At 40.7% G+C, this 26,630-nt stretch overlaps 1 protein-coding gene across 1 annotated transcript in view; it reads right to left on the bottom strand.

Annotated features, from left to right (window-relative positions):
* Window positions 1-26,630, bottom strand: part of LOC149440032 (A disintegrin and metalloproteinase with thrombospondin motifs 2-like) — a 987,780-nt gene that overhangs the window by 705,502 nt on the left and 255,648 nt on the right. Inside the window, exon 6 of the mRNA XM_089659016.1 lies at window positions 1,325-1,500. Coding sequence (XP_089515142.1) covers window positions 1,325-1,500 — 176 coding nt within the window. The remainder of the gene's footprint in view (window positions 1-1,324; window positions 1,501-26,630) is intronic.

The raw sequence follows: 26,630 nt of genomic DNA, 5'->3' as shown, positions 1-26,630 counted from the left end.
ACTGTGGTTAGTCTATTGCACAGGAACCAGTCATAAAATGCAGGGAAATCCTGTATAATCTTATCCATGTTGCTGGGCAAATTAGGGGTTTCACCCGTCAAGGCAGACTTACCAGTGAAGGAGTCTTCAGGTACTAAGAACATAGAGATGGGCCATGGTCCTGGAGTACCTAACACAGGATCCAGTGTCTGAAGCAAACATTACCGGCCAGCCCTCCACAGTGGAGTCTATGTGTAACACGGTATAACATAGAGGGGTAATGATCTGGAAACTACAATATAGTCCAGATCAATAAGCATTCAAGTCTTTTAGAAGTGCCGGAAGAAAAATGTAATGGTTATAAAGAAAAAGCTTCACCAAAGGAGGAGAACTGGTGTATTTACCAGGGACACTAATAAAAACTGGAGGCTCACAGAGAAGGTGGGTTACATAAGAATGCATCTGGGTCAGCTCTAGCCTGCCTATAACCCATGGCCTATGAATACAAGCCCTGCGTTCTGTACTTAAGATATAGGCGAACAAGTATAAAGTGTAGGCACACACTCAGCAGTTTGCAGTTTCTCTCTGCTAGGCCCAAAATCAAAGTCATTATCATCTGTAAAATGTCTGATACTTCCTGGTTTTGCCCAGGTTTATCTGCCCATCTGACACATTTTTAGCCTTATAGGTTTAGTCTATGACTAAGCCCGCAAGAGTAAAATGCATCAGAGTGAGCTGAAGGATGGATCGGCGAACAGATGGAAAGATGATAGGCAGGGATGATAGCATGTTTGTGTAAGGGTTTTTTGAATTTTGTGACTAGTGACATCATTGGTGTGCAGCTGATGGTTTGGTTTGTACAAGTATACATGAAGCATGAATGGACTCCTGCAGCTGTATAGCCCCAGACCAGAGGGAATAGCGCAGTTTGGAGATGTGACACCTTCCTGTGTATCCATGGAGATTTGTTAAATTAAAAGTGTCTTATGTGTGAAGTGGGAATCTTAGAAAGATCTTAGTCAGTAAGTGTTACTGGGTATATTAAGACTGAAGACACTAAAGCCTATCTCCAATTTTATTTTAGTACTGGCCCCTCCCATGGAAATTTTTGATAAGTATGTCATATAAAATGTTATATATATATATATATATATATATATATATATATACACATATATACACACATACAAACATGAATTTTGATTATTGGTTTTATTTTCAATTTTCCCATGTAGTAAAAGTAATGCAATAAAAGTTAAATTTGCACACACAAAAGTCACTATAGTGGTAACATAGATGGTTAACAAGAGCTGTGTATTACAATTTTTATAACTCTCAGGCTTACCATCGGGATGCTCATATGGAATCCAGTGATGTTTAGCATTCTGATATTCAAAGAATGGATCCCATTGTTTACACTGTTCTTCTCGGAAATCTTCAAAATCTTTGTCACAATTTTCAGTGTTGCAAAGCTCTAGCTCATAGCTTGGACCTACACATGAACGACCTCCATTAGCTGGGCTAAGTGAAAAACAGCATAATTTTTAGTTTGGGTGTTTTCATTTCAGGTAACCAAAGCATATTAGCATTCAGCACTGAGGAGTAACCAATTATCAAAATATGTTTTATATATATATATATATATATATATATATATATACACACACACACATATACATACACACACATACAGTATATTATACATGTGAGAAAATGCTGTAGATTAAGAAAGCTTTCAGAAAAAGAAATGTTAATAGTTTATTTTTATCAATTAACAAAATGAGTAAAAAAAAGTAAATGAACAAAAGAGAAATCCAAAACTTGGTGTGACTACCCTTTGCCTTCAAAACAGCATCAACTCTTCTAGGTACACTTGCAAACAGTTTTTGAAGCAACTCGGCAGATAGGTTGTTTCAAACATCTTGGAGGACTAACCACAGATCTTCTGTGGATGTATGCTGCTTCAGATCCTTCGGTCTTTTTATTTGAAAATGTTGAGTTCGGGGCTCTATAAGTTTTCTAAAGTGCATCATTGGGGTATTGTAAGCTTGGTTCCTGTTACTGTGTTTCCCATATGTGTCCCAAGCATATATGCCCATCACCATAAATTCCACTGCTGTTTTTTAGCCGTCACATCTTTGGTTAATATAGACTCCACTTTCTCCTTATCACTTAGCCCAAGCAGACCAGAGCTCCAGTTACCACCCCCTCTCCGGCCCCATATGCTATTTATGAGGCTCTTTCTTATAGGAGCTTCATCTTGGTGAAGGAGTGTTCGCACATGCTCTGAAATGCATCACCGCCCCTCCTGACATCACTTCCGGTTTATGCGCTCCACACCGACGGTGTGCATTCCATGAGCATCTCGGAAGAGTGTCAGCCATCTTGGACCTGTACTCTCTGCCCTCCCCCTGCAGTTGCTGGCCAGCACAGTGTGAGGAATACACAGTGACAGGATCCTCACACAGGAGATTATACCATGATGAGCCTATATGTATCTACGATCTTGTATGTGGTTTTAGCCAAATTATTATGATAATAAACTAACTGGTATACTGCACTTAGAAGCAACCTTCCATCCTTCTTCCTAGATTCAGAGTCCTGCTTCTACTCTTGAAAGAGCTTCTCCAGTGCCTTTTCCAATTTTTTGTGACAAGCATCTACCACTCTCTGTGATGTGATGGTCTGAGTGGAGGTGCCCCTTTGATTCTCCTCATATCTTATCAGTTCATGATTGATGAACTCAAATACTTCCTTGCCCCATCTCCTTATAAATTTAGATTACCTTATGTGGAAAGTCGCAGTGTATTTTTTGCAAAAGTATCAAAGCAGTTAAACACAGCAGTTAAACACAGCAGTTTAACTAAAGCAGTGAGAAGATGCAACAAGAAAGAGCTATGCAAACCAAAACTGCAAGCAAACCAGCATTTTGTAAATCATTTCTTATGAAGTCTAATTCTTACTCTCGCTACCCTCTAATATGGTTCCTCTACCCTTTATCCTCACAATAGTATCTTATTTGCTCCTCCCAAGACTGCCTGCCTTCTAGCTCTCCAGTCTTCTCTTCCCATGCTCACCACCAGGACTTCTCCAGAGCTTCTCCTATCCACTGGAAATCTCTACCTCAATCTATCCAGCTATGTCTTACTCTGTCCAATTTTAGGAGATCCCTGAAAACTCATCTCTTCAGAAAAGCTTATCCCACCTTCAACTAACAACTGAACTTTTTATTCTTCCATTAGCACATCCCTTACCTTTTGTTCCACTTGCTCCACTCTATTAGATTGAAAGCTCTTATGAGCAGGGCCCTTCAAACCCCTCTTGTATTGTATTGTATTGTATTGTATTGTAATTATACTGTGTCCCTTTATTATTGTAAAGTGCTGTGCAAACCGTTGGTGCTATTTAAATCCTGTATAATAATAATACTTATAGACTGGGCAGAGGGCAGAGGACAAACAGGGAAAGATTGTAAAGGGGACAATGAAATTCCCCAATCCCTTGGAAATAAGAGCTTTCTCTCATATTCCTCCAATGCTTCCAAATGATAGAAGTTTTTACTTCTCCCCCTTTCACTCTCTCTGATGTTAACTGATGTGCGGGATAACCCCTCTCCATTAATCTTTCTTGCATTTCTGTCATCATTTTTTCCTCACTATCCGTTTAACCCTAAACAACTGGCTTGAAGGGATGGATTGCCTCAACCTCCGCAAAATCTCCAGAATACGCCCCTTTTTAACCAATGATACCACAAAGCTCCTAATTCACTCCCTGGTCATCTCACGCCTTGACTACTGCAACTCCCTCCTTATTGGCTTACCTTTACATAGGTTATCCCCCCTCCAGTCCATCATGAATACTGATGCCAGGCTCATTCACCTTACCAACTGTTTAGTGTCTACCCTTCTCTGCCAATCTCTCCACTGGCTTCCATTCGCCCAACGAATAAAATTCAAAATACTAACAACTTACAAAGACACCCACAACTCTGCCCCCAGCTACATCACCAACCTGGTCTAAAAATATCAACCAAACCACTCTCTTCGATCCTCCCAAGACCTTCTGCTCTCTAGTTCCTTTGTCATCTCCTCCCATGCTTGCCTCCAGGACTTCTCCCAAGCTTCTCACATTCTATGGAACTCCCTACCCCAATCTGTCTGGCTGTCTCCTAATCTATCCACCTTTAGATGATCCCTGAAAACCTTTCTCTTTAAAGAAGCCTATCCTGCTTCTGCCTAGTAAACCACCATTTATTTCCTCCATCAGCTCATCCCCCACAGCTATTACCTTTTGTAACACTCAACCCCTTCTCCTAGATTGTAAGCTCTAACGAGCAGGGCCCTCTGTTTCCTCTTGTATCAAATTGTATTGTAACTGTATTGTCAACAATCATTTTGTAAAGTGCTGCACAAACTGTTGGCGCTATATAAATCCTGTATAATAATAATAATGGATTTAAACACTGTCGGTAGAAGACAGCTAGAATGCAGCAATAACTGGTTGTGGTCTCTTGGTTTCTGATACAAATCAGTTTCTGAAATGCCATCATTTCTCCCTTTCTTCTCTCTCTTCAAACCCTCACATCCAAAAAGGGAATAGAATATTCATAATAGTTTATGTTGAAACACAGACAGTTAATCATCCCGTTCAGATATTTGTCAAACTGATTAATTAGTATATGTCTCCACCCCACATGATGAAAATATCATCTATAAGTTTATACCATGCGATAGCATGTCAAACATACAATGGATGGTCATGCACACATACTGTAGATTTTCAGTGATAAGCATAAAAGCATTTGCATACAGGGTTGAGACATGCAAACCCATTTCTGCTCCTCTCAGTCACAAAGTATTTATTACCAAACATAAAAAAGGTATTAGTCAAAATGATGTATAATAAAGACAGAAATAAAGAGATACTGGGGGGCGTGGCCGGCTGCGGATCAGAATGGCTGCATAATCAGTGAGCTCCTGGAACCGAAACAGTTCACAGCGACGAGGGACAGAGGAGAGCAACCCTCTCACCCCTGGCAGCTGCCCTAGTGTGTGGGGACCCGATCGTCACCTATGGGGAAATGTAAAATCAAAGAGGGGCCTCACAAATTAACGGAGTTCGTCACTCTGGCGGGTGGCCCCTCCCCTCAAGATGGCGCCGGTCCCAGCACCTCTCCCTCCGTGCAGCCACACACAGCAGAGGAGAGGCCTCACTCCCGTTGTCAGCATGATAGCCCTGCACAGTCTGTGGGCACTACACCTACCAGCAGCCCCCAAAAGGCAAAGCAGCGCTGTTCTCCAGACCTCCAGTTACAAGGTGAGCAATCTAATTATGCTATTTCTCATAATACAACAATAGAGTTTATTTAACATCTGGAAGATTACCCTGTCGAAACTCTGCCTTTGACCGCATCAGTCATGAAGGATATGCTTGTTACCCTTAAAGGTTCTTGTGTCACAAGGATGAGTTTTGTGTCACAAGTAAACGCAGAGGTTGAGAGTCTAGGGGAGCGTGTCAACCACGTGGAATCTAAAGCAGGCGAGTTTCCGTTTGCTCACAACGAATTAGTGGATGCTCACAATGATGCAGAAGTGGAATTGAAAGCGCTGAAACTGAAAAAAAAGCAGATTTGGAGGACCGTTTGTGCAGGAACAATATTACATTTAGGGGGGTGAGCGAAACTGTCCCTGCTGCAGACCTTAGACGGTATATTCAACAGATGGCAATTACCTTGTTGCTGAATCTGTGAGAGAGAGATGTTATAGTGGATAGAGGGCATAGACTGCCAAAGCCTTCCTTTCTTCCTGATCATGTCCCTAGGGACGTTATTGTTAGAATTCACTTTTACCACATAAAGGAGGAATTGATGATCTTCGCGAGAACACACAATCCATTACCGACGCCATACAATGGGATATCCCTATTTGCAGATCTCTCCTAGTATACCATTATTGCTCGCAAAAAATTACTCTCCTTTATGAAATTACTCTGCAATAACAATATAAAATACCAATGGGGCTTCCCCACTAAATTGCTGATAACAAGGGATAATCAGTTACGGACTGTCAGCTTGGAAGAAAAAGGATTCCAGCTTGCGAAGAAATGGGGATTGTACCTGCAGGAGAGGAGCTAACAGCCGCCAAATCTTCCCCAAGGAAAGTTACTTCTGAATGGGACAAAGTGGTGGGTTGATGCAACCTTTTGTATTTCCATGCCTTGATTGTGCCTAGAGAGGGTGCCTCGCTAGTCTAGCACCACGAATAGTTGTCGAGCGTAGTTGCTCGTGGTTCGCGGAAATTCCCCCAATACGTTGAAGTGATTTGGTTCACTTGCATTTATTTGCTATTTGTTTCTATTGTTTTCTCTTTGTTTTTTCTGTTCTATTTTCTAAGTTTTTCTAACAGAGTATCGGCAACTGCTTTAACCCAGGAATTTCTATGGGGCACTGAAATGTTATTGATATTAGGTCTGCCTATGCATCCAACCCAAGGAGAGCTGGATATTGTGAGTGGCTTCATAAATGCTAAACATTAACGTGCTGCTGATGTTTCTCAGACCACTAGATGGCAAGCATGTATTATCTACATTGAGCACTTTAGTATGGTACTGAATATAGTGTCTATGAATGCACATGGTCTCAATAGGCCTTTTAAACGCAGTATGATGTGGAAAGAGGAACAGAAATTACATGGGGATATTGTCTGTGTATAAGAGACTCATTTTTCTACACTTAACCACTTGCCACCCAGCCACTGTAGAAATACGGTGGCAGGGCGGCACGGCTGGGTAAAAGCACATTTTAAAACGCGCTTTTGCAAAACAGGTAGGGGCGCGCACGTGGCATGCCGCCGCCCTACCTGCACCGCCGATCCCGGCCGTGGGTGTCAGTCGCCGGGTCACGATCAGTCATTACCGGCTGTGTCACGCAGATTAGCGGCAATCACTGACAGAGAGCAGGGCTGCAGTAGCTCTGCTTTCTGTCAGTTCCCTGACAGCTCCTGACACGCTGATCGGGAGAGAAGAATTTATCTCTCCCGATCAGCGTGTCCCTGTGCAATACACCCCCCCGCCCCTAGTAAAACACTCCCCTCACACAGTTAACCCTTTCAGTGAATAAAAAAGTTAACCCCTTCCTCCCCAGTGCCATTAGTACAGTGTCAGTGTTTTTTTTTTTTGCACTGATCACTGTATTGGTGTCACTGGGGATGTCAGTGATCCCAAGTCAGTTCCCCCCCAGTGTCAGAATGTCCGCCGCAGTCCCGCAGTCCTGCCATAAGTCACTGATCACCGCCTTAAATCGCTGATCGCCGCCATTATTATTATAAAAAAAAATTTAAAATCCGAGTATCTTTCCCGTCATTTGTAAACGCTATAACTTTCACGTAAACCAATTAATTTACACGTATTGGGTTTTTTTTTTTTAGCAAAGACATGTCGCAGAATGCATTTTGGCCGAAATTTATGACGAAATTTGATTTTTAAATTTTTTTTACTGGACATGTTTTATAGCAAAAAGTCCAAAATATTGTTTTTTTTCTCAAAATTGTCAGCCTTTTTTTTTTGATAGCGCAAAAAATAAAAAACGCACAGGCGATCAAATACCACCGAAAGAAAGCTCTATTTGTGTGAAAAAAGGACATAAATTTCATTTATGTACCGTATTGCATGACCGCGCAATTGTCCGTTAAACTAGCGCAGCGCTGTATAGCAAAAAAATAGCGTAAATTGCATTTATGTACCGTATTGCATGACCGCGCAATTGTCCGTTAAACTAGCGCAGCGCTGTATAGCAAAAAAATAGCGTAAATTGCAGTATATATCATAGTTTGTAGACGCTATAACTTTCACACAAAGCAATCAATATATACTTATTGGGATTTTTTTTACCAAAAACATGTAGCAGAATACATTTTGGCCCAAATGTACTGTATAACCAACTTTGAGTTTACTATATATTTTTTTATAGCTGAAAGTAAAAAATATTGTTTTTCTTCAAAATTTTTGATCTTTTTTTGTTTATAGCGTGAAAAATAAAAAGCGCACAGGTGATCAAATACCACCAAAAGAAAGCTCTATTTGTGTGGAAAAAAAGGACGTAAATTTCGTTGAAATGTGTTGGCCTTGGACCCTTTGTTTCTTGGGTAATTTTTACAATAAAGCATTGTTGCGCAAATGCCAGGGGCATGTGAGGTGACTTGATGTTATTTCTTTAGCCAAAGGAACAGAGTCACAAGATATTCTGCTGAGAGCAAGATAAAACCTTGTTTATGGAATGAAACGTGTTTATGACATCTAGTAACCTCACATTAGGAGATAAAAACCTGTTTAAGGACATCTAAGTTAGTAATCCTTAAGTCTGAGGGAGATGAAAAGAGGTTTTGGGGTAGATAAGAAGCAAAAGTGTGACTTTTCAGATAACGAATATGGTGGTTGAAGATGACTGTTATCCTAGCGGAACCCTTCTGCTAGCCCCTCACATAGTGGGTGTGGCGCTGCGCACTATTGGACTGCTTACAGAAAAAGGGTTTATAAGGCAAAGGTTCGGGCAAGACCAGCTCCCCTAGTGGCCAGAGGATGCTCTGATGCTAGGATTTTTACCAAGGCTATATGGGCTCATCAACTGGTCACGCCTATCGCTTCTCCATGACCCCCTGGGCAGTTTGGTTCCGATGGGATTTGTTCCTCCCAGCTTCCACATAGCTTCGGTAATGTATTAATTCTATGCTGTGACGCTGTCAAATGATGTGTCTATTTCATGCTGTAATGCTCACATTATTATTGGTGTGTGTTATTATGCAGATTGTGATGAATATAAGATATATCCTCCTGCGTGTGTCGTGTGATAATAAAAGTGGAGGTTTTGACAGTACAAGAATATTGCAGTTGGATTCTGTTATTTCTTGGAGTGTCGGGTGAATGCTATGATGTGCCAGGGCAGGTATTCATTGGTCTTTTACAATGCATAGAACATGTAATGGTTTAAATGCGGATTAAAAGTACCTGCACGACTGCATGTTGATTGTGTGCATGTATATGACTTGTTTTTAGTAATTGCACCCAGCATCACTATTACATTTGGTGTAGTCGGCCATTTTTATTTTTATAGTAATATTTTGTGCTATTAAAGTAATAAAGTTATAATGTAGAGATATTGTATGTAGAAATATTGTATACAGGGTTAAGTTATTTCAGAGTAAAGATATAATTTAGTTTCGGTTTTAAACTGATGTCTGGGCGTTGAGCCAAGGGTTAAGCCAAGCTTTCAAAGAACAATGTTTAAAAAGAAGCCTTGCAAGTGTGCTTTCTGTGAACCAGCTTCTAATGTAACCCAATGGGGTGGAATTTTCTTTGAATTAGGGAAGGACTGGATATTATTATTATTATTATACAGTATTTATATAGCGCCAACAGTTCACTCAGCGCTGTACATTAAAATGGGAGACAATACATGAGACAGTACAATAACAATACAATGCGATACATGATTGGTTCGGGGGCCCTGCTCCTTGGAGCTTACAATCTAGGCGGGAGGGGATAGTGGTACGGGAGGAATAACTGGGGGGGATGGAGTGGTAGGAAGAGTGGAGGAGATCGGCAGTTAGCAGGGCGCGGGGTAGGCTTCCCTGAAGAGGTGGGTTTTCAGGGTGCGCCTAAAGGAGAGTAGGTGATAGTCAGATGGATTGGGGTAGGGAGTTCCAGAGGATGGGTGAGGTCCTGGAGAAGTCCTGGAGGCGGGCATGGGAGGAGGAGACCAGGGAACTAGAGAGAAGGAGGTCTTGTGAGGAGGGTAGAGTGCGTTTTGGGTGGTATTTGGATATCAGGTCAGTGATGTAGTTTGGGGAAGTGTTATGGACAGCTTTGTATGTCAGTGTTAGCATTTTGAATTTGATCCGTTGGGCAATTGGAAGCCAGTGGAGGGATTGGCAGAGGGGGGTGGTGGAAACGGAGCGGTTGGTAAGGTGGATGAATCTGGCCACAGTATTCAGGATCAACTGAAGCGGGGATAGCCTGTGGTGAGGTAGGCCAGTGAGGAGGGAGTTGCAGTAGTCAAGTCGTGATATGATAAGGGAGTGGATGAGTTGCTTAGTAGTTTCCGGGGTTAGTAACAGACGTATTTTGGAGATTTTGCGGAGGTGGAGTCTACATGAGTTTTTCAGTGATTGGACCTGGGGCTGTTAGGAAAGATTGGAGTCTAGAATGACACCAAGTACTCTGGCTTGCGGGGTGGGACTGATGGTGGCATTGTTGGTTGTGATGGAGAAGTCAGGGGGGCGCAGGCTGGGGGGAAAACTAGGAGCTCGGTTTTGGAAAGGTTCAGTTTGAGGAAGTAGAGTGACATCCAATCCGATATGTCATTCAGTAGGCTAGTAATTCGGGCGGAGACTGAAGGGGTGAGGCGAGGGGTCGAGAGATAGATTTGCGTGTCGTTGGCATAGAGGTTGTAGTTGAAGCCGTGAGTGTATGAGTTGGCCAAGGGAGGAGGTGTAGATAGAGTAGAGAAGGGGCCCAAGAACAGAGCCTTGAGGGACCCCAACAGAGAGGGGGCGTGAAGGGGAGGTGGTAGCGTTATAGGTAACGCCGAAGGAGCGTTGTGAAAGGTAGGACGAGAGCCAGGAGAGAGCGGAGTCTCTGAGGCCAAGAGAGTGTAGTTTTTTGAGTGTAGGATATATACAACAGAATATACTAGTTTATCAGATATGTCACTAGATTTAAAGAAACCTTCCATACTCTTGGAAGCCATGAAAGCAGTCCCTCCTGGTAGAGTAATGGGAGAGAAAGGGTGGTTGTTGCTCACGGCTTATCGGCAATAGCATGCCGCTTTTTGTGAGCTAGAGGAACAGGTGTCAAAATATCAAAATGCAGCTGATAAATGTGTCGTACTTGCAGCACGTTCTCGGAGACCCCAAAAGTCCTATAAGATAGATCCCAAGAGAGTTAGAGCTTTCTTAGCAGAAGTACCAAAAAACTGGGAACCTCCATTAACATGGTCTGATAAGAGTAGTATTGATGACATATCTAACCAGTCTGAAGACTGGACTGCACATCCTGTTCAGTGCCGTAAAGCTATTTGTGATGAGGATTTTACCATCATTAGACATTAAAAAGTGACTGAAGATTACACTCAGCAAGAGTTGGAGGGGCAGCTGGTGTCCTGTTAGAGTAGATTCCCCTGAATTTAATTTAATAACTCCATAAGCAGTTGTGCAGCAGACAATTACAGAGGGTCCAGAAAAGGCAGGTCAGGTAGAAAGCCTTTTAAGCATAGTACAGAGGGGTCTGCAGCACCACTTCCCTACACAAATTGACTGGCCTGTTAATGATAAGCCCTTCAGAAAAATAGTATACAGTATAGTGAGCGCTAATCCAAGAAGCAGCTATGCACTCAAAGCAACCAATATATGCAGTAAACCAAACAATATAGAAGTGCAGCGCTAAAAGTAATGAATAAGTTCCCATATAAAATGAAATTGATGAGGATTCATATAAAAAGTCTATAAAGATGTGCCAGGTAGTATATAATCATCAGTGGTGGTGCTCCGTGGAAAATGGTAGAAATGCGCACTCACCAGAAATTAAATGCATATGAGCGTTGTATGAAAATTCCTCATAAGTAAAGAAAGGTCTGGTCAGCAAGGGTAATCCTCCCTCCCGTATGGTAGCAAGACTGGCCCTTAGTAGATATGAATGTCTGTCTGAGTGAGCACAAACACACATGTGAAGGAATTTTCATACAACGCTCATATCCATTTAATTTCTGGTGAGTGCGCATCAAGTTCATTTTATATGGGAACTTATTCATTACTTTTAGCGCTGCACTGTTCTATATTTAATGATAAGCCCTGGCACAGCTTATCTGATGCTGTCAGGAGGATGAAATATGAGACTGCTAGACTAGCTATAGAAGTTGGCCGGTTGCCAGATTTAATGCTATGCTCATTAACTCCTCAAGTACGTAAGGCAATGATTAAAAATGCCCCTTCTCCTTTTAAACAGGTTGTGCTGACCCTGTTGATAAATATGACAGGTCAGCCATTAAGGGCGGTTGCTGAATTCTTGCTACAGTTAGGAGAGTTGGGAGAATGGTCAGAGAAAGGGGAATTGTGTGCTCCACAGCACCCTCAATTTTTCAGACCACAGGCTAATCAACCCCCAAGGCGTAGTGAGGGGAACCTCATGCCACACCGTGGTGAGCTGTTCTCTGCACTAGTAAAGAATGGTGTACCTAGAGAACAGATAAATGGCATGGACACAGAAAAGCTTTATGCTCTGTATAAAAAGAAGGGATTGCATAAGAAAAAGGTGAATAATATGGGACAGAAACCAGACCTTGTGTTCCCATCAGCCCCACCCATGGATTTGTCCCCATCCAAAACCATCACCTTTTGGGGAAAAAGAGGTTGTAAATCTCCTCTATCCCACTTTGCCCTCAGCCCCAACATCTTCTCCTGTACTGGATTTGTCACTCCCTAAAGTCACAGCGGGTAGTGTACTTCCTTGACCCCCAGTACCTATGGCAGTAGTAACTCCCCAGCAGTTGTAAGGGTTAGAGCATAAACTTGAAATATTGGGGAAAAGGTTGGATGCTGCCTTAGACACCCTAGCACGCTCAGGCTCTGATGCTAACAGGGAGGAGATCTTGCAACACCATAACAAAATAATTGAGGAAACTATTAAAGAGAATGTCATTAAATTTAATTTGCTTGACAGGTTGTTGGAATAAGCTGAGGCTAGTGGGCAGCTAGACGCTCTTCCCAAATAGGACAATGGCCAAGCCCCGCATGCCCTAAGTATTCAGCAAGTAAATTCGGTAGACCCCCCAATTCATTTTGTTTTTAATGCTGAAAACCGCCCCCATGTGGAATTAACTGTCCGCTGGCGGAAGGGTAATATTCAGTTAGGGCACTTGTGGATACTGGAGCGGAGGTTACATTGATTTATGGAGACCCTAAAAAACACAAGGAAATCCCAGCAATAGTCACGGGACTAGGAGGTAAGGAGTTAAAAGCAGTTAGTACTGAGGTAGAATTACAGATAGAAAAAACCCTTGTAAAAAGTACAAAGTTTTGATTTTGCCAATCAAGAAATACATTATTGGGATGGACATTCTGAGAGGTATGACCTTGCATTTAACAGATGGCACTTATGCATTCGGAGTTCACAAAGCTGACGCTAGATTAGAGGAGTCTAAGGACATATTGGTAGGCATGTTACAGATACCACCAGTAGTATCGCAACACAAAAGATGTCAGACCCTGGGTCCAAACCTCGGCCTTCTGCAGTGAGTGGCAATGTTTCTTCTTGCTAAGCCACCTGGAATGCTGGACAACTCCCTTGACAATTATTTGGATGATCCTACCTTGACCTTGTTTATCATGAACCTTGAACCCCTTGCTCCTCCCATGAACTTCCTGATATAAGCCATGTCTCTGCACTTCCTGTTTGCCAGATTATTGTGCTCTCCAGTCATTATCATGCTCCTATCATCTCTGCTGTTATCCATATTTTGCTACACTCATTATTGACCCTTGGCTTGTTCTCAACTACGCTTCTGCCTGATCCCAACCTGCGACTGCTCCTTACTGACCTTGGCTTGTTTACTGACCACGCTTCCGTTTGATCCTTACCTGTTTATACGCTACTGGACCTCCGCTTGCTCACCTCCTGTTGGGGTGATCCCGAGGACCGCAACTTGGTGCTAACACGCAGCCAAATCCATCTTCACCATTAGGAGCTCTGGTGAACACCGGTTGGTACTTAGACTCCGCACCTCGGGTGATCCCACTCCGCTGCCACGGTGACCTGTCGGTGTACCTATACTGCTGGTTTCAGGTAAGCCTGTCCACTGCTATAGCAACTGGTCTTTGAGCTTGACCCCTGATCGTGACAAAAGGTGTACACAAAACAGTATTGCATACCTGGGGGACATCTGGAGATTACTCAAACAATTGAGGGCTTCCTCAAAGCAGGAGTTATAAAGACAATTACCTCTGCTTGGAATTCAGCTATTTGGCCATTGCGTAAACCGGACGGTACTTATCGCATGACCGTGGACTATAATAAGGTGATCCCACCATTGACAGCTGCAGTCCCTGATGTGGTCACAATTATAGAAAACATACAAAGACACTCAGGTGTTTGGTATGGGGCCTTAGATTTGGCCCAGGCCTTCTTCACCATTCCTATAGCTGAAGATAGCCAGGAACAATTCAGTTTTGCCTGGAATGGCAGACAGCTTACCTTTATCAGGTTACCCCAAGGCAATGTACATTCTCCCATCATCTGCCACCGGCTGGCGGCAGAACATCTGGCGGAGCTAACCCTACCTCCAGATCAACAGATACAACATTACATAGACAACATTCTCATTCAAGGCTCAGATGAGCAGAGGGTAGCAGACACTCTAGCCATGATAGTGGACCATATGAAACAAAAAGGGTGGAAGATTAACCCAGATAAGATACAAGGTCCCTTACAAACAGTGAAGTTTCTGGGTATTCAATGGCACAGTGGAAACAGAGAAATACCCCCCAAAGCTAGACAGAAAATACTAGATTTTAAAGAGCTGCAAAATAAAACTGAAGCACAAAGATACATTGGGCTGTTTGGATTTTGGAGACAACACATCCCTCATTTGGGCCAGGTTTTAGCGCCCCTATATCAAGTTACCCGTAAAAAGAAGGAATTTGATTGGGGGAGGGAAACATCCAAACAGATAGTCCAGCAGGCCCTGGACTTATGGCCCTTACGCCCTGGGGATGTAGAATTGCAAGTGTCAGTACAGGATAAGTGGGCTAGCTGGAGCTTATGGCAAAAACAGGACAGAAAGCGGGTCCATTTGGGATTTTGGACCCGTAAATTGCCAGAGGCAGGAGAAAGATATACTGCATTTGAGAAACAGCTGCTAGCTTGCTACTGGGCACTGATAGACACAGAACAATTGACATTAAATCATTCTGTGATGTTGAGACCAGAAATCCCAATTATGCAGTGGGTAATGAGTTCCCCAAAGTCTCACAAGATTGGCCATGCCCAAGAGGCCAGTGTCATTAAATAGAAATGGTACATACAAGATAGGGCTAAATTAGGGCCTGCAGGTGTCTACTCTTCATGAACAGGTAGCATGTGAAGCCCTAGCAACCCCTTTAGATAATCCACATCAGCAGGTGGAATCACCTGTAAAATTGGGTAAGCCTTTCAGTGAACTCACACCGGAAGAGCAGCAACATGCTTGGTTCTCTGATGGCTCTGCTAAATACAAAGGAGTGTCACTGGAAAGCTGTGGCCTACAGGCCTGTTAACAAACAATTCTTTCAGGCAGAAGGAAAAGGTAAGAGCAGTCAATATGCAGAATTGTATGCAGTGTATTTAGCCCTTGTAAAAGAAATGCCTGGTCAATATCACCTGTATACAGACTCAGTGGCTAATGTCAGTGGCTAATGGCCTGGCCATATGGATGCCCACGTGGGCTGCTAAGGATTTTATGATTCACTCTAAAGAAGTGTGGGGAAAGGAATTGTGGCATCCCAAGGCACCATCACGGTGCATCATGTAGATGCCCATTGTGGCATTGACTCATTAGAACATCTGTTTACTTCCATAGCTGACCAAAGGGCCAAAGTGGCCATCCCCCCGGACATGGATGCGGTGGAAGGACTGGCTGCTTGGGCCCATGGGAAATGCGGACACCTGGGAGAAAAAGCCACTTACAGGTGGGCGCAGCAAAGAGGGTTGGGACTCACCATTGACATAATTAAAAATGTCATTGCCAAATCCCCTGTTTGTCAACAGCATAGGAAAAGATCTTGTCTCCAGCCCTATGGTAAATTGCTATGAGGAAAAGGGCCTGCGCAGATATGGCAAATAGATTATGTAGTGCCCCTGCCCAATAGCAAAAATTGCCAATGCATTTGTGTTGCTGTAGACACCTTTTCAGGACTGATAGTGGCCCAACCCTGCTGTAGGGCAAATCAAGATAACACCATTGTTACTATGGAGAGAGTAGCAACTATGTATGGATCACCTCAGCAGGTACAATCTGATAATATTACGCATTTTACAGGAAACAAAGTTAAACAATATGCTGAGGAAAATTATATTCAGTGGGTATACCATATCCCATACTACCCACGGGCCTCAGGCCTTGTGGAACGCATGGTTGGCCTACTTGAACAACAATTAAGGAAACTAGGAGGAGGAGAGTTGCATGCTTGGATGACTCACCTTCCCCTAGCAATTAAGCAACTTAATGACAGACCACTGGCTAGTGGTTTGACCCCGCTACAAAGAATGCTGAACCGTGACTGTACAGGTCACATACTTTCAGACCTATCTACAGGTGACCAAGAGGTGGAGGAGCCATCTCCTACATTGGCTCTGGCACCTGTTACAGGTAAAGGAATCCTGAGAGCTGGCGCCGGAGTGTGGTGGTGCCAGGAAAATGGTCCCCCGTTGCAGGCTGAAATCATAGCATCTGGTGATGACAGTACAATGATTATTGTAGTGGATGGAAAGGACGAGTGGCGGCATGTGTCGTCTGGAAAATGCTTCCTTAGGGAGTAAAACATTAAGAATACACTAACTGTGGGGCTCTCCACCTCACAGCCTTATGGCAGCTTTATAGGACCTAGAAAACTCCAGGAAGTGTCTCGCAGGAGTTAGAAGGGTGAGCGGCTGTAAGACAATATCATTTGTAAGAGTGCTAAGGTACCTTTGTGTGTTTTTTTTTCCTTTTTTTTCTTAGGATGAAAGACGTTAACGCAATAAAGTTTTTTTCTCTTTAGGAACAATAAGTTAAGATAATAGAAATAAGTTTAAGGAGTGAAGTGAACCCTTGGGGTTAGTGTTAAGGTAAAAAAAACTTTACCTGAAATTCACAAGAATGATTTCTTCCATAGGAAATGAGGACCATCCTGTAACGTGCTATTGTGACGCCCATGTGATGCCCATTGTGACAACCATGGCTGTGGTTATTGCTCAGGAATAGGGGGACTATGAGGCTGGTGGCATCTTTTTCCAGAGTAGTTCCAGTTCCAGTACAGGGCATGCTGGTGTATCTGAGAGCACTGGCAGTCTGTGCTACGGGTGTGGAGGCATCTATGTCAGTAACACTGGAACACAATACCGTGCTGCATACCACCGATCATGTCCTATGAGTTTTAAAAAAATTGACAACACAACATTCAAAGGGATTCAGGCTATGAGGTGATCATGACAACTACACAAAATCTAACTGTCATATATTCCTCGCCTACATCAGGCCTTGTTGCTATTCTCAATGCCATGTTAGGTTTAAAGTCACAAACAGATTTCCCACTTGAGGAGCATGATTGTGTTCATGTGATACATGAAGACACCACCCCTAGGGCCAACATGTTGCAGGATCCACAACTGGGATATCTTGATGTCTTTGTGGATGGCTCCTGCACGAGACTTAATGACAATACATATCTGTCAGGATATGCTATTGTACAATTACCCAATATCACTGTAGAAGCAAAACCCCTCCCACTCCCCTCAGCCCAAGCAGCAGAACTGATAGCACTCACCAGAGCTTGTCAAATCTTTGAGGGACAACATTTATATGGATTCAAAATACACATTTGGTTTTATCCATGATTTTGAAAAAAAGTGGCAGCAGTGAGGCTTCGTTGCTGCAGATTGAAAAGCCATTTCACATGATTCCTTAGTAAATGACCTTCTGGAAGCAATTCATAAACCCAGATCCATGGCTGTAATCAAATGTAGGGCACACACCACCTCAGATGACCCGGTAGCTGTTGGCAACGCATTAGCAGATAGAGAAGCAAAGAAGGCAACAGAGTTACCATTGGGACCACAAGTTAGTGTGTCTATGGCTATGCTACCCACCCCCCACACACACACACACACACACACACACTTTCAGAGCATCAATTGTTAAAGGAACATCAGTACACTGCCACACAGGATGATAGTGAATACTGGAAAAGGAAGGGGTTGTCATTGAACTCAAATGGTCTACTGACAAATGGGGGAATAGTAGGCATACCCAAACACAGTGCACCTATATTAATTGCTCAATTTCATGATAGAGGGCTCAGAGGATATCAGCTAACATTGCAGAAACTTAAGAAAGGATTTTGCATACAAAATCGAAAAGCTAGAGTACAGGATCAACTAAACAGATGCATTATTTGTATTAGGAACAACTCCACTGGCAATAAACATGGGCAGCATAAACATCTGCCACCCCCACAAGAACAGTTTCAGGAATTAAAGATAGATTTCACTCACATGCCAAAAGAGAGGACAGGAAAATACCTGTTAGAGATTGTGGACAGATTTTCAAAATGGCTGGAGACTTTTGTCACAAATAGGGAAAATGGTAAAACAATAGCTAAAATTTTGTGCAATCCGATTATCCCTAGTTGGGATGTCCTCTTAATATTGACTCAGATAGAGGACCAGTCTTTACTTCAAAGGTCACACAGGCTATCTCGAAGCTAATGGCTGTAGAATGGAAATTTCACATTCCCTATCCCCCTCAGAGTTCAGGGATAGTAGAAAGAATGAATCGAACCATAAAGGAGAACCAAATCAGGATGACTTCCAATAAAACATCTAAATTGCCACCCTTTGAGATTTTAAAGGGAAGGCTTTTTCCCACACCTTGGACCCAGGTCCCACTGTCATAATGTTTGGTGATGTCGAGTTAATACAGGAGGAGTATGTAATGAATCTTATAAAAGTGTTGAATGGCTCTCCTATCACAGGAACCAACACATCCATTTGTGCCTGGATACTGTGTGGTAGTAAAGGAGCTCCACAAGCACAAGATTACTGATCCTCCATATGGAACACCCACCGTGGTGACAGCACTAACCAGAACAGCGGTTCTGACAGCTGATTCACAAGCCTGATTTCATGCATGAAGAGTGAGGAGGCTACCAGAAGATCCCAGGACACGTGACAAAGAACAAGAGAGTGAAGCTGATGTGCAAGTCTCTGAAGAAACAATCCAACAGGAGGAAACAAACAATGACTCTGATCTAGATATAGACTTACACCAAGATGTCAATAATCAGTTCCCAGACATCATGGAAGTTCTTCCTGTTGATAGGCTTTCTTTGTCTGACTGTGTTTCTCCTGATATGGACTATAGACACTTGCTGGTATCACCCACAGGACCATTCATACATTTGCCCACAGACTTTGAATGAAACAAGAAGTTGTTTTGCAGTACAAAGGAGTCGCAGAAATGTGGAAAATACACCAGGTTTTTGTTCGTATACCAATGCCCAGTCCATGGAATGTACCATGCTAATTCGTTTGAAGGTTACTCAGGATAACCATACATGCTTGCCAAACATAGTCTGCTATTTAGCAAAACTTTCATTTCCCGATCATAATATATATCAAATGGCTTGCGGGAAAGCTATGGTAGTTACTAGCAGTAATACATGCACACTTGACATAAAAGATAATAAAACTAGTTGTCAATGGAAGGAAATCATTAGAGAAAAAAAAGGACAGGATGGAGTGCAACAATTAATATTAGCTGGACTGGTGTCTTGCCTATGATGAATCACACTGAGTTTGAACCAGGCCCATTTGATAGTTAGGGACGAAGGGAGGAATTAAAGTATTGGGCACTTCGATGGGAGTGTTTGAGCACCGTCAGCATGTAAAGGTATCTAATCAATCCCATATACCTTTGCCTTCTACATGTGTTCATGTTTCCCTTGATCACGGGGAAGTACTGGTTACATTTAACATATCCGCCCCCCCTCCTGTAACTTTGTGTAGGAAAGAATTACATAAAAGAGTTAAAGGAGCATGGTATGACACAGTTTGGGAGGAACAAGTACTGTAATGGGTACTTTGAATGCAATTGACAAGGAAGTAATGAGGAATAAGATGGCTAAGCTTGGTGCTGACCTCCAACATAATTTCACTGTTAAAGCACTGTGGATTCCCACCGTTTTGCAGCCCCATTTCACTGCCCTTGAACTGCAGAAAGACTTTATACAAAAGCTTTGTTTAATCTATCAGAAGATACTTGGGTAACCTTGTTTCCAGATAGAACAAAATATAATAAGGTAAGAAAAGATAAATCATACTTTTTTTGTACGGGTCAATTTATGTATTTCCCAATCAACAAAGGCGACACACAAGTAATGTGTAAATTTATAACCTTGCCTACTTCCATTTACAATGTACTTACAGCTGGTTTGAAATGGTGGATGCCCATGTATCTAGGAGAATATATAACATATAACAACATGACATTTATTAACAATATATATACAATTTTCTAATGGTATGGCGTGTTCACATAGAAGTGAGGTATGTGAACCCTGTCTATTACATTTTTTAAATGAACTATTTATTTGCAGCATTTTTCATATGTGCTTGAAATAGCTCCGCAACATGTACTGTATGTGTAGCTACTAATGCTCAGATTGGTATAAAGGAAATAAATCAACACCTACCCTTTGCTGGATGTCTTTCTAATGTTAGTTTTGCAATGGCATAAGCAAACTTATCTTTAAGAAAAAGTACGGACACTTAATATAACAATGCAGTACACTCCTACTATGTTGCCTATTGGTAAGCTTGAGCTTCCTATCCAGCGTACACTAGATTTACTTAAGGAAGAGAAACAAATGTCGTTAAATCAGAGAACACATAATTTAACTTTGATACAAACAGAGATAAAAACTGTAATGACTGCAAATAAGTTGTTGCAAGCAGCTTCTCAAATAAAAGTAGATACTGCACATCATTGGTATGATGTTTTTGCAGGCTGGTCTAAAACTGGTACACAAATGATGAGACTATTGTATCCGATTGTTATATGTACTCTTGTGCTAATATTGCTGGTAGTGTACAATTGCTATCTGATATGCACGCTTAAAAAGAAAGTCAGAACAATTATGGATATGGCAGACGAGGCTTATTGCAATCAGAAACTGTGAGTTGTCACTTTGTGACAAAAGGGAGGTTGTGTAAGGGTTTAAATATAGTATAAGATCTTGCTTGTTTGTTAGAGACAACACCCTAAACTTGTTTATTCTTATCATGCTATGATCACGAGCTATGTGGTATATTAAAGAATGTATGTGTACCTCCCTTGTTGGACATATATAAAAGTGAAGTCCACCGGTTATCATCCTACTGTGTATTTAAGATGAAAACAGGAACTAATAAAGTTGAATACTGCTTTATGTGTCTAAGTGCATTGTGTGTCTGAGTGCATTATTCCCGAAGCTTCGTGTCTGATAGTGTGGCATGAAGGTCGCTGGCATAAGGTATAGTATAGGTTAAGAAATTAATCCTTTTACTGCCCATAACATTAACTAGAGTATATAGTAGTGCCATGATTCAAGAATTAAGATTCAAGAAATTATAAGTAGATATCATAAGAAAATTCAAATGGGACATTAAAAATGTATTTGTCATATAAACAGAGATATAACTGTAATTTTTAGATTTATATCTAACAGAAAATAGTATGCATTACTCTAATATTCACTAAAAATGCATTTGTTTGCAGAACATGTAAAAAACACTACAAAACAGGAAAGAGAATTAAATAGAATTAGCAAAGGAAGCCAAACAACAAATCACACCTGCCAATTGTTTCTTTTTACTGTACACACACACACAAGAAAATGGGATCTTGGCTAAATCCTGTGCTCCTACGCCTTCTAGGGACCAAGTTTAGCATTGCCTATTATGTAAACGCGACTATGCCGATTCAACATTTACTAATAGTCATTCACCTACTTGATGCCACTTTTCTGTTCACCATGGCAAGGTCTTAATTGTTTCAATTAGGTGTCTAACATCTATTGCTTCACCTTAGTCATAGTAAATCAGCCCCACTGTCAACTATATTGAAAAGTTCTATTTCATTCACCCCAGGGGTTTGTTTACTAGGGTTGATTGAGAATCAGATTTGGGCTGGATATGTTAAGACCTTTCTGCAGGAGATGTTTATTGCACATAAACAAATTGGAGCAGGGTCAGAGCTTAGCTATGTTCTGCGTGTCTAATGGACACACAAAACAGGTCTTGAAGATGAGCATGCATGAGTGCCCCCAGGGCAACAGGGCAAGCCACTTGGGGGAAGGGGTAGCTCAGAGCGCAAGTGGGGGACCCGAGAAGAGGAGGATCAGGGCTACTCTGTGCAATACCATTGCACATACAGTAACAAGTAAGAATGGCATGTTTGCTATTTTCAAAAAATAAAAAGCAAGGCTTTAATATCACTCTAATACCGTATTGAAATGACCACGGTATAGTGTGTTGTACATTTCTGGCATAGAGTATTTAATTTTTACAATCAGAGCTGGCAGTTTAAGCATTTAGGCCAACTGAATAATTAAACAAATAAAATAAATGTGTCCAAAATACACTTGTTTTAAAATGTCATCAGTTATGTATATCCAATATGTGATAATGAAAATATAACCACAAATAATAGCGCTCACAGAATATAATCAATGGAATATAAATAAATATATAAATAATAACCCTAACGCATGATCGAGCAGTGACGTCATCACGCACGCCGTATCATGTGTCCGGACCACATGACCGCAACTGCATTATCTGTTTTTTAATCACAAGGCTTTTTTTTGTACTGACACAATGTGAGTGCGGTTTTTATGGGGGTTTTTGATGGAATAAATAGTTTCAAACGTTATTATGCTATGGAGAGTGTTCTTTATTCTATGCACAAATATCTATGGAGTTTATTGGATCCTTCAGCTGGTGCACAAGCGGGATAAGCTGTGGAGTGTATTACAACCATTGAGTTATAAAATATATACTGATTTTCACCAGTTTCTGGTGAGTTTGCACTTTGATGGGGTATTGAGCACAGGAATATCCATTGGTGAAGGCAAAGATTCTATAACTTCATTTGTCTATGTATATATGATATGTGGACTTCATTGAATGGACTTTAGGAGGATCTATTATTTAATTTAATTTTTTTCACACATTTGTTTTTGGTGGTGGAGTAATAATATCATTATTACAGTTATTATTTATATATTTATTTATATTCCATTGATTCTATTCTCTGAGCGCTATTATTTGTGGTTATATTTTCATTATCACATATTGGGTATACATTTTGGGTTATTGCTGTATAATAGCAGCTCCTATGTTTAAGTATCAATAGTAATTATTTCATGGTATTATAATCCTTAGGCGCGATGATGTAGACTTTGGAATATATTGATTTATTATTAATATAATTTTCCAGGGTTTATTTATCAGTTACATAAGAATTTTTATATACATATGAATGCATTCCTTTTTCCAGACTATACATTTATCCTGGGACAAAAGCAGTAGTCAGCTCATCTAATAAATCAATATATAAACTGTATATTCACCGCACAAGTGAGATGTAAAAATATATAAAAAATTAAAAAACCATATAACACTCGAAAAAATGCATAATAAATCACTCACCTACGTCATTAAATGAGTGCAGAAAATGTGTAAGCATGCAGCTGCTCTAATAGTGAATAATGCAATAATCACCTCATGAACCAATGATGAATAAAAGCAGCGAAAAAAAAAATTATATATATATATATATATATATATATATATATAAACATTAGCAGAGTGAAGATATGACACAAAATATAAAACAAATATACACAAATATTTAAATCATTTTACATAAGTCCATCAACTGAAAAATGAAAATTGTGATGAAGTGCAAAGTCCTTATTGATCCACCAAAATTACCACGTGAGCAACATAATGATAATTGATTGAGTAAAGTGCACTCAGATATCACCACGTGCTCCAGATGAAAACCTCCCCCAATTCAGTAGCACTCACCAGATATCGTGGTCCATCCAAACCTGATAGCCAATAGCGCTTATGGTGAGTGCAGATCAAACAACAAGCCCTTCATAAATTAGAGACTGATGTGATGGTGGGACATACTCCAAAGTATTACACGCCGTAATCAAGGAAAGATGTAAAAGGAAACTCATAGCGTTAATCCATTAAAAAAAACATTTATTGGGTAGAGAGTATTGCACTCACATGAAATAAATGAAACCATGTCAAAATATCCACAATAGCCATTAAGGGTATCTGTATATCACATGAAGCGAGCATCTCACCCGATCCTCCTCACTGTATGCAAGCGATACGTCACCTCCAGCGGGGGATATAAGGTGCATGCCTCATTACAGAATACATCGTGTGACCCGACCTTGACACGTTTCTTCACTTGACTTTATCAAAGCAGGACACAACTATTTAAATAGTATCCCATTAATCATCCAAAACAACATCACTTCCAGTAAACAAAAACGAGAGTGAAATGTTCATGAGTACCATCTTGTGGCCAAAAAAATATATTGCTTCTGAGCTTTTGAAATAAAATGTAAATGTGGTGTTCACAAGCATCATCTTGTGGCCAAAAAACAAAATACTTAAAACCATTGGATTGCATATAAATAAAGAATATGCATCTATCCTAAACAAAACCTGTAAAACTATCTGGATGAATAAATTAAACAATGATCCAATAAAAATATTAGATCAAAGATACAAAAGCAAACATAAAAAATACAAATTAAAAATTAAAGTTAAAATAAAGTAAGACTAGGAAAAGGATGACAAACTATACAGCCCAATCAATGAGTGAAAATCATACATATTTCAGAATGAGATACAAAGGACTCAATCCCAATATTCTCAACAATTATAAATCAACATATGGCCCCCTATACATCGCTAATGAAACAAATAATGTTGACTTCCACATTGAAACCCAAAAGATTTAAAGTTTGGAGCTGATAAATCCACTTGGTTTCACGCCTGGAGACTTCTTGAATCATATTGGAACCTGTCCATGATGGGTGGATTCTATCCAAGCCCCAAAACAACAAGCCCTCCGTAAGTGAAACACTATGGTTACGGAAAACAAATATTAATATTATGAACATGTTCAGCTAAACGTTTCTTTAGAGTGCGCTTGGTTTGACCTAAATATTGCAGGCCACATGGACACTGAAGGGCGTAAACTACATGAGTTGTGTCACAAGAAATAAATTCAGATATTTTATAAGACTTTCCAGTCACCTTAGAAGTGAAGTTACCCCTGATTCTAATGTTATCCTTAGCTGTTCTACATATTTGACATTTCCAACATGCATGAAAACCCTTTCTGTCTGGGAAAAAAAGTATGTCTAGTAGGGGGATCTACCACCTTTCTAACAACCATTTCCCCAAAATTGGGGGCATGCCTGTAAATAAAAGTGTGTTTAGATGGTAAATAATTACTCAAAGTCCTATCCATTAATAAAACATGCCAATGTGTTTTAAAGATGTTCTCTACCTCTCTATATTGAGAATGAAAGTTGGAGATAAAACTCCACTGATGTTTATCATCTTGTGAACTTGCTACTTTTTCCTCCAATATAGCAGTTCTAGGAATCCATGCTGCTTCCTCAATAATCTTATCCAAAAATTGCTTAGAATACCCTTTCTGCACAAACCTATTCTTAATAATCAGGGACTGCTCCTTAAAATCAGATTTCAAGGTACAATTGCGTTTTACCCTCATAATCTGCCCCTTCGGCATATTTTTTAACCAAATTTGATGACGGCCACTATTAACCGATATGTAACTATTTCTATCCAAGCTTAAAATACACTTTTGTAACCAGTTTATTATCCTGCTGTGAAATAGTTAAGTCAAGGAATTTAACTTCCTGCTGACTAAACTGGTACTGTAATTTAATATTCTGAATATTGGTATTCAAATATGTCAAACTGCTGCAAATTAGATTCAGAGCCATCCCAAATAAACAGCAGATCATCAATAAATCTGCGATAAAATATCAGCTCAGGTTTTTTATTATAAAACACAAATCTATCCTCCCACACTGCCATAAAGCTGTATCAGTCTCTAATTGATGAAGGGCTTGTTGATTGATGATCTGTGCTACGCTGACACTCACCATAAGCGCAATTGCCTATCAGGTTTGGATGGACCACGATATCTGATGAGTGCTACTGAATTGGGGGAGGTTTTCCCCTGGAGCACGTGGTGATATCTGAGTGCACTTTACTCAATCAATTATCGTTATGTTGCTCTCCTGGTGATTTTGGTGGATCAATAAGGACTTTGCACTTCACCACAATTTTCATTTTTCAGTTGATTGACTTGTGTGAAATGATTAAAATATTTGTGTATATTTACAGTGTTATATTTTGTGTCATATTTTCACTCTGCTAGTGTTTATATATTTGTTTTGTGCTGATTTTATTAATCATTAGCTCATCTAATAGCTTGTGTACATTTTCAATTAACATTTTATGTAATTGCAGCACTTAGCACCACTGCAAAGAACAGAAGTGTCAGTTTGTGAAAATCCATTAATGAGCCCATTGTTCATTAAAACCCAAAAAATGGTATCCTTATCAAGGTGTTTACATGTGAAAAGTGTGTTTAATGGTTTTTAAAGACAGAAAAGCATATTGAAGTTAGTTCCTATAGTAATAACAGATGCTAGGAACAGCACATGAAAGTAGCTTTTCTGTTCAGACAGTTTTGAATCTACACTACACTATGACTATGTTGATTTTACATTTCAAAAGACAAGGCATACAAAAGAATGTCT

The sequence above is a fragment of the Staurois parvus genome, unplaced genomic scaffold, assembly GCF_062004578.1.
Source record: "Staurois parvus isolate SC_StPar_1 unplaced genomic scaffold, SC_StPar_1.0 ptg001129l, whole genome shotgun sequence".
NCBI classification, from domain to species: Eukaryota; Metazoa; Chordata; class Amphibia; order Anura; family Ranidae; genus Staurois; species Staurois parvus.
Note: the sequence above shows the minus strand (reverse complement) of the source record. Positions and strands in the feature narration are given on the sequence as shown.